This window comes from Vespa crabro, chromosome 6, assembly GCF_910589235.1.
Source record: "Vespa crabro chromosome 6, iyVesCrab1.2, whole genome shotgun sequence".
NCBI lineage: Eukaryota > Metazoa > Arthropoda > Insecta > Hymenoptera > Vespidae > Vespa > Vespa crabro.
In genome coordinates, this window is record NC_060960.1 from 8,083,678 (window position 1) to 8,091,838 (window position 8,161).

The following is an 8,161-nucleotide window of genomic DNA, read 5'->3' on the forward strand; positions in this document are numbered from 1 at the left end:
TCAAATTGAATCGTATTAAAGTGAGAAATTATCGTAAGTTCAAATATCCCGCCGAACATATCTATATAGCCAATCATAATGTCACGTGCTTTTTACTTGTTCGAACAGACCAAGTATAAAGTTGGCCACGATGATTATAGCTGCAGTTCTACATTCATCTTTTCGCATGTTGAAGTTCTGTCAGCAGTCTATTTTATCCCTTCTATGAAACGTTTAACTGAAAAAGTAATTATTGAATTTGTAAAAACGCATCAATATATTAAAAATTTAGTGGGGGATTTATTTTTGAAAATTTTCGTTAGAATGGAGAGTTCTCATATTATCGAAAGTGTGGATTGTGATAGTACGACAAAACCGAAAGATAGGTTAGTTAATTTATTGGATCAAATAGAATTACATGTAGAACAACTTCGAAGAGATGCCTGGAGACTTGAAGAAGAGAAGGATACATTATTAAGTACTTTAGATACCATTAGAAACAACGAACTACTAGGTTCCTTGGAAGAACGTGAGTTTTATAATTGATATCATAAGATCTATCTATTCGAATATTCAAGTTGTATCTAGAAATCTCGTTGAAACGTTGCAAAGTTATATTATCAGTTCGTAGAAGCAATCATATCAAGTCATTCATGTTTCTTTTTTTTTTTTTTCTTTTTTCAAATACGATACATTTTTGTTTTTAGATGTTTATATGATAGTGTCGATGTTTTAGATAAGTTTTAATATAAATTTTTACATTTTTTCATTTAAAAATTATACTCTTCAACTCTATTAATTAAAATACCGAGCTCGAAAAAGTTCGAGAAAATCAATATATTTGATCAAGATAGTTTATTTAGTAATTATTAGTTTGAATTTCAATAATCTTTATAGTTTATATTAATTTATAAAAAATGCAAAAAGAAAACAACAACAGAATTATTCAAAAGATTTTATTATCATGGCTTTGCATTGTTTCAAAGAACAAATAGGTAATATATATGTTTAGGTTAAGTAATATATATGTATGTATATATGTATATATGTATATATATATATATATATATATACATATATATATAAATGATAATTGTAATTTTCAATTCATAAAATTGTTCATGCTGTGTATTATTTTTTTAAGTGTTGTTAATTCATAAATATTTAGATTACATATTAATAGTAAGATCTTTATGCCCTTTTTAAGCAGCAGACAAAGATGACGTATTACGATATGCAGAAAGATTGTCTATGCGGTGTTTAACCGTAGATGTTTTAGTAAAGATACAACGTGATAATGTGCAGCAGGAAGCATTACATCAAGTATGTTTCATCATATATTTATATATATATATATATATATCTTTTTTTTTTATAACATAAAAAAAATTTTTTAACATAATATAAATTATATTATATCATTTATAGTAAAATATAATATGTATGTTTCAGGTAAATGGTTTAATAGATAGTTTAATTGTTAATCTTCGTCAAGACCCTAGTGGAACTCGACAAAAATGTGCTGCATTTATGAATGCTTGTTCTTCTCAAGCGATAGGTCATTCGGACAAAAATTTTGAAACTGCTATTCTTGGATGTACTTTAGATGACCAAAAAAGAGTGAAGAAAAGATTGCAAGGTTTATTGGATTATATTGATAAAATGCACACCATTGAATTTCAGTAAAAGATCTATGGTATTATGTATATTGCGAATATATTGATTTATGCATTTTCGTAATATGTGTTTTTAGTAAAGTTCTGATATTGCATAAAATGAATATTAAAGAAGATGCTTAAGTAATCATTTACAATACATGTAATAAAAATATAATTTCTCTCTGCATTTGCTATGAGTACGCGATGAACATTTCATGAGTTAAGCATCTTTATTTTTAATTGTTAAGAGAAGGTGAACTTATTACATTATGTACTATAAAAAAACTGATTTTACGCAGCCTACGTTACAATGAATAGAATTGATGGTGTATATATTAATGTATGTGCACTAACTTTAAGATTGATATCAACAATTCCATTCGGTGTACAAGAATATTATTAACATATGTGATATGCAAAGAATTTTATAAAGAAATAATAGCACAGGCCGGAGCTTCCTTACCTGCAACATAAATTATAAAATTATGATTATACATCATAATTACACGTGTAAAAACTTACTTTAAAAGAAACAATATAAATATGATAAAATAAACACGCAATATATTATATCATGTACTAAATTTTAGAAATCAAGAAATGATTATATGTGTTTTATCTGGTTTTAATATCTATTAGTAATTAGAATATAATCAGAATTTACAGAAATTTTTTGTTTGATGTAGTTTAAAAAAAAAAAAAAAAAGAAGAAGAAAAGAAAAGAAAAAAAAATTAATTTTAATCATTTGTTTGCATATATAAGAAAAGATTTTATTTATGGAAAATTTCACGAAATATATTGTCATTTAATTTATTATATTTATTTTTAATTAAATCTTTTTATTGGACGCTCGAGTATAATATCTCGTTTTTCCAATCTTTATGAGTTTATAATATGAACTGCAATCGTGAGGTTAAATATTTTATATTGTTTTAACTTACACTTCGGCCTTTATATTTTTAAATTAGAAAATTTCCTATTTTATTTTTTGTATCATATTTTTTAAGACTTAATTATTTAATTGCCGCCCATGTGGTTTTCTCCGTTTCATTGTTGTTTTTTTAAATAAAATAAAATATAATAATTTTTTTAATAATTTTGTAGTAACAAATATGTACAATATATAAACAAATTATATATATATATATATATATATATATATATATATATATATATATATATTTATAAACACGTGTATATATATATATATATATATATATATTGTCAATATATATATATATATATATTGTCAGAAAATATAAATTCTTTACAACGTTTTAAATATTAAATATAAAAATAACGTCAAACAGATACGATTATAATTCGACATTGATAAACAAGTTGAAAATATTATTGTTAGATGAATACTTTCCGACATTATATAATACACAATGCATGATTATTATCACATGTATTATAACGAAATATAGAATTTATTTTACTTCCTATCCATTTGTATCCCGTATTATTATGATTGGAAAGTATATTTTTTTTGATTACCTGTTTCAATTATTATTACTATAGAATACGTCATTTTTCGATTAGACAAGAATATACCTTAGATAGTTTTATTTAAAAAAACAAAATATATATAGTACACGTAAATATGCAAAGTATTACTTTTATTTTTTATTTATAAAAAATAAATAAAATTATTGTTCTTCGATATGAGTTTAAAATCGCGGTAAAAAAAAAGAAAAAAAAAAAAAGAAAAGAAAGAAAATTAATTGCCATAAGATTATGTGTAATAATACTAATATCACATTAATAACATGGAAAAGATGCATCAATCAACGATTACTTTTATTTAAAGTTATGTTTTAATTAATCAACTTTAAAAAGTATGAAATAATCGTTACTTATAAAAAAAACAAATAACTTTAGCCGTGACATAATACGCGGGCATTTTTTACTATCGACGAAGAAGCGCGCAGATCTTTCGTAGTAAATACTTTTGATAATTTCGATATTTTTAATTATTTTTTATTACGTATCTCGATTACATATTTTCAAACGTCAATGGAATAGAATAACTTTTATGAGAATTATCAATGCGAATTTTTGCAGTTTTGTAACTGTATTATCAGTGTTTACTTTTTTTGTCATCGGATTATTGTCAATTGTTTGTGAAACTGTTCAAAGAGCCACGACAATATCTGCACGTGCGCAATAAAACATGTTTGATACTCGTATGTCGACAATAAATTTGTATATGTAAGGTGTTTGAAATAACGCAAAAGTATTATCAGAAAGATAAATTGATTATTGTGAAAATGTGGTTATTAACAAGTCCTACTGGTAATATTATATATTTTAACCTATTACAATTATATTTGATATAAATATGATAATTGATCAATTATGATTTTAGGAAAGCTCATATATTTTAAGCCGAATATTTCAGTGTCAATAGGTAGAAAGAAATGTGATATTATTCTATCACATGACACTTCCATTAGTAAATTTCATGCCTCTATTGTAGTTATTCCTCAAACAAAATATATGGTAATTCATGTTCGATTGAAATATTTTTCTAGAATAGTTGCACCGAATTTTTTTCTATTAACTTTCCTATCTTTTTTCTTTTCTTTTCTTTCCTTTTTTTTTTCTTGTTCTTCTTTTTTTTTTCTTTTTTTAGATGGATGACCCTACATCTTTATGCATACTCAAAGATGAAGGATCTAAATATGGAACTTTTATTTTTGAAAATGATGCATTTAAAAAGGTGATAACAGATGTAAATTTAAAAGATAAAGATATAATAAGAATTGGCCTACAAGAAGAAATATTTAAGTAAATTTTTCATATTTTTCATTATATTTCTTATACTTGAGGTTTTAAAATACTATTTTTATTATCATATTATTTGACAGAGTCACATATATACCTATAGTTACATTAACATCTGGATTGCCAGGTAACGAAAAAGGCAAACTTCATGAAATTTTGGGATATATTGATGGTGTTATTGCAGCTCATTGGGAAAAGTTTTGTACACATTTAACGGTACTAAAACCAAAATTGACAGAGAAGGTTTGTAATAACATTTTTTTCTTTCTTGGATATTTTTTATCTGATTTTTTATTTCATTTTATATGATACATTTGATATATATTTATATATATGTATATATATGTGTGTATGTTTAGGTAGCTGTATCATTAGCAGCTGGTTTACCGATTGTTACTATGGATTATTGGAAAGCAGTAAAATCTGCTGTGGAAGAGAGCAATCCACTTCCTAAGACTGATAATTATATATCAGAGATAAGCGAGCAATACATTTCCAAAGGAATAGTTTCTCTTCGTCCAAATGATAAACGCAAAACATTATTTAGAAACTTGATATTTAACTTTTTTGATTATAAACAATATGAGATGTATAAACCAATGATCACATTAGCAGGTAAACAATTAATTGCAATTTTTTTACATTTTTAATTAATGCTAATTCGTCCTTTAATATAATTTAGGTGGAAAGTCTGTTTTATTTAATTATAAAAAAAATAAACAGACTGTCAAATTGCAAAATAACTTCATTTTTGTACAATTATCTTATAGCGATGAAACTCAATTGAAGGAAGATGTTACGCAAGAATATGATAATATATGTAAGTTGACTTTGTTTATAAAACAATTTATATTATTTATAAATTTTAATGAATAATTTTCAGGTAAAACATTGAAAAGTTTAAAGCAAAGAATTATACCAGAATCTGAAATATCGCTTGCTATTTTATATTGTTCTATTGAACGGTATTGTAATACTAAATATAATTTTGCAAGTATTTTCAAGAGACAAGAAAAGGTTAATTACAATTTACCTGAAACTCTTGTTATTGATACACAAGATCAAGAACTTTTAACAAAAGATGATTTTGCAATGGAAAAGAGATCTTGTCATAAAAGAGACAAAAATTATGTTGTGGAAACATTACAAATTGGCGATAACATTAATAGACAAAGCGATGTAGCTTCACAAAAAATGTTAGATAATGAGAAAGAATTAACTACTCATGTGAGACCTACTACTTCTAAAAATCCGTTTTCACCAGAAATTATTGAATCCGAAGAAAGTGATTCAAGTGATATTGTAGTCATTAAACAAATAAAAGTTGTTAAAAATAAATCAACAGACATGCAAGGTACATCAAAAACAAAAGAAACACAAAAAGGAAAAGTGAAGGAAAATTTAGCTACTAATAATTTCTCAAATATTAAATGTTCAGAAAACAAAGTAAATATTTTATTTTATACGTGGTATAAAAAATTTTTTTCTCTTTTAAAAATATTCAATATATATTTTTTATAGGATATCAAACAAAATTCTAATACGTCAAGCATATTAATACGTAAACATCCACCTGGGAAAACATTCCAAAAGGTTAGTGTATATATGTATATTACACATTTTGAAATTATTATATATTACTTAATTATATATTTTTATCGATTAATTTAGGCACATGTTAAAATACCTATTAAAAGAATGAGACTTTAGGTTATTACGAGGAAAATGGAGCAAGTGAGAGTAATGGATTATTCTATAATTTTTTTTAGATAAACAAAGACTGTAATAATTTTATTTACGTATAAATTAAAAGAAAATTAACTCTTACCTATTGAAATCCTTTGCAGTCGTAAACTTTATCTTATTGTACTGCACAGATATTATTCATTGTGAATATGAAATTTAAACAGAAAATGAACCTTAAATCATTGATCTGTAGAATAAGGATTTCTAGATAGTAATTGATTGAGTTCGAGTCATTTATCATGAGAATGAAAATAATTACAACCATATATCTAAAAACATTACAATGGGAAAGAGTTAATAATCAAATATTAATTGCGTTTCATTAAAAGATATTAATTTAATTTCATATGGTAAAATATTATTGTTAAAATATATTTAATAAAAATATTTTTTATAACAAAATAAATGTTTACTCTAATTAGAATCAAAAAAGTCTCATGTGTTGATTGAGTTCAAATTAGTTCATATTTCGCGCGTACGACATCTATCAAGATGGCGCTGGTGTTTACAAATTTTAAGCTAATGGCGATTGTCAATGATGATATTATATATTCCATGACATACGTAGTATAAGCAATCAAAGCGTGGAACTGTGGTGTGTAATAGTGACACTTGTGTACACGTAAATATTTTATAACAAATATAATTTTGATTTATCTTTATCTTTGAAATTTGTAAATATTAAGAAATGGTAAATGTTCTGAAAGGAATTCTTGTAGAATGGTACGTAAGTTTATGTAAAAGAAAAAGAAATAATGTCCTATAACAGTTATATATTCTTCTTTTAGATATTATTACTATCAATATATAATTTTACTGAATATTAAATAACATTGTATGTAAGTTAAACATTTTTTTTATAGTGATGCGGCTATGAAACAATTTCTTCTACATTTAGATGAAACGCTTGCTCTGGGAAGAAAGTTTATAATTCAAGATCTAGACGAAAGACATTTATTTATTTCTATTGATATTTTAGAAATATTACAAGCAAAAGTGGATGATCTTATGGATCAAATATCATTCCCATTAGCTGAAAAAGGAATATAATTAATGTCAATAAAGAAAGAAAATTTTAAGAAGTATTAATAAAAATGGCTGCAAGAGAATCAGGTAGAATAAAGGATGCTTATCAGAAAAGGGTCCTTGATGATGCTGCACGTAAACGTAGACAAAAGAAAGCGTTGGAAGCTTTAGAACAAGATAATTTTCATGATGATCCACACGCGGATTTAGGTGAATTTTTATATAATTTCTTATCTCACGTTTTTATTATAAATTTGATTATATAAGTTAATTCAAAAGGTATAACAATTTTATATCTTAAAGTTGATGTAACATTGTTTTTCAGTAATGAGCAAAAAAGTACCAAAATTTCAGGAAACATTGGACAATAGAGGTGGTAGAAAAAAGAAGACTAGATCGGCGGAATATTACAAGCAACGTTTTCGTAAAACATTTGGTCAATTGGTCGAAGAGGATCTTAATGCGAATCCGTCTTCGCCTAATTATGCATCTGCACAAGCTCCGCCATCTCGTTTCCCCGAAAGACATTTTTGTGCAGTTTGTGGTTTTCCCAGTAATTACACATGCATACCATGCGGTGCTAGATACTGTAGTGTCAAGTGTTTAGGTACGCATCTAGATACAAGATGTTTAAAATGGACAGCTTAGATGAAAAGTTTAATTTTACCTTTTATTTCCCTTTGTATTATAAAGACAATAAAAATTGAACATTTTCAATGAAAAAAATAAGATATAATATAAGAATTTTGTATAATATTACGAGCTTTAATATAATATAAATTAAATTGGATATCAGTTTTACTTTAATAGGTATTATAAATTGATTGGGAAAGTATTGCAATTATAATTATTTATAATTTAATTATATAATAATAAAAATATATTTTTGACTTATCAAGTCATATCTATATACGCATATGTTCTTATAGTAATAAATTTATTATTAAAATGTAAAATACTG

At 24.8% G+C, this 8,161-nt stretch overlaps 4 protein-coding genes across 6 annotated transcripts in view; all 4 read left to right on the top strand.

The window, feature by feature from the left end:
- The first annotated feature begins 63 nt into the window (after positions 1-63).
- Positions 64-2,207, top strand: LOC124424622 (BAG family molecular chaperone regulator 2). Of its 3 annotated transcripts, XM_046963956.1 has the most exons (4): positions 106-225; positions 303-508; positions 1,187-1,302; positions 1,432-2,207. In XM_046963956.1, the coding sequence occupies exons 2-4, from the start codon at positions 304-306 to the stop codon at positions 1,663-1,665; spliced, it is 555 nt and encodes a 184-aa protein (XP_046819912.1). In that variant the 5' UTR covers positions 106-225; position 303; the 3' UTR covers positions 1,666-2,207. The 3 variants fall into 3 exon arrangements, with proteins under 3 accessions (XP_046819910.1, XP_046819911.1, XP_046819912.1); XM_046963954.1 differs by having other exon boundaries at positions 64-508; XM_046963955.1 differs by having other exon boundaries at positions 64-508; positions 1,190-1,302.
- A 692-nt stretch (positions 2,208-2,899) lies between these two features.
- Positions 2,900-6,255, top strand: LOC124424985 (nibrin). The gene is made up of 9 exons (XM_046964683.1): positions 2,900-3,936; positions 4,010-4,143; positions 4,277-4,431; positions 4,512-4,671; positions 4,788-5,043; positions 5,111-5,248; positions 5,312-5,874; positions 5,950-6,021; positions 6,100-6,255. The coding sequence occupies exons 1-9, from the start codon at positions 3,912-3,914 to the stop codon at positions 6,136-6,138; spliced, it is 1,542 nt and encodes a 513-aa protein (XP_046820639.1). The 5' UTR covers positions 2,900-3,911; the 3' UTR covers positions 6,139-6,255.
- A 374-nt stretch (positions 6,256-6,629) lies between these two features.
- LOC124424987 (general transcription factor IIH subunit 5) lies at positions 6,630-7,224 on the top strand. Its single transcript, XM_046964685.1, has 2 exons — positions 6,630-6,897; positions 7,038-7,224. Exons 1-2 carry the CDS (start codon positions 6,863-6,865, stop codon positions 7,222-7,224), a joined length of 222 nt encoding a protein of 73 aa, XP_046820641.1. The 5' UTR covers positions 6,630-6,862.
- Positions 7,225-7,268: 44 nt separating this feature from the next.
- Positions 7,269-8,161, top strand: part of LOC124424986 (zinc finger HIT domain-containing protein 1) — a 1,035-nt gene continuing 142 nt past the window's right edge. Inside the window, exons 1-2 of the mRNA XM_046964684.1 lie at positions 7,269-7,410; positions 7,526-8,161. The exon at positions 7,526-8,161 is cut by the window's right edge and continues 142 nt beyond it. Of these exons, the coding sequence (XP_046820640.1) occupies positions 7,269-7,410; positions 7,526-7,848 (465 nt within the window). The 3' untranslated portion in view covers positions 7,849-8,161. The remainder of the gene's footprint in view (positions 7,411-7,525) is intronic.

What these genes read in the sequence shown, in the direction of transcription:
- LOC124424622 (XM_046963954.1), top strand. Translation starts at nt 79, where the DNA reads ATGTCACGTGCTTTTTACTTGTTCGAACAGACCAAGTATAAAGTTGGC. An exon ending in ACTAGGTTCCTTGGAAGAAC is followed by an intron (nt 509 to 1,186) that starts GTGAGTTTTATA and finishes GCCCTTTTTAAG; the next exon opens with CAGCAGACAAAGATGACGTA. An exon ending in AGCAGGAAGCATTACATCAA is followed by an intron (nt 1,303 to 1,431) that starts GTATGTTTCATC and finishes TGTATGTTTCAG; the next exon opens with GTAAATGGTTTAATAGATAG.
- LOC124424985 (XM_046964683.1), top strand. Translation starts at nt 3,912, where the DNA reads ATGTGGTTATTAACAAGTCCTACTG. An exon ending in AACCAAAATTGACAGAGAAG is followed by an intron (nt 4,672 to 4,787) that starts GTTTGTAATAAC and finishes GTGTATGTTTAG; the next exon opens with GTAGCTGTATCATTAGCAGC. An exon ending in ACCAATGATCACATTAGCAG is followed by an intron (nt 5,044 to 5,110) that starts GTAAACAATTAA and finishes AATATAATTTAG; the next exon opens with GTGGAAAGTCTGTTTTATTT.
- LOC124424987 (XM_046964685.1), top strand. Translation starts at nt 6,863, where the DNA reads ATGGTAAATGTTCTGAAAGGAATTCTTGTAGAATG. An exon ending in AAAGGAATTCTTGTAGAATG is followed by an intron (nt 6,898 to 7,037) that starts GTACGTAAGTTT and finishes TTTTTTTTATAG; the next exon opens with TGATGCGGCTATGAAACAAT.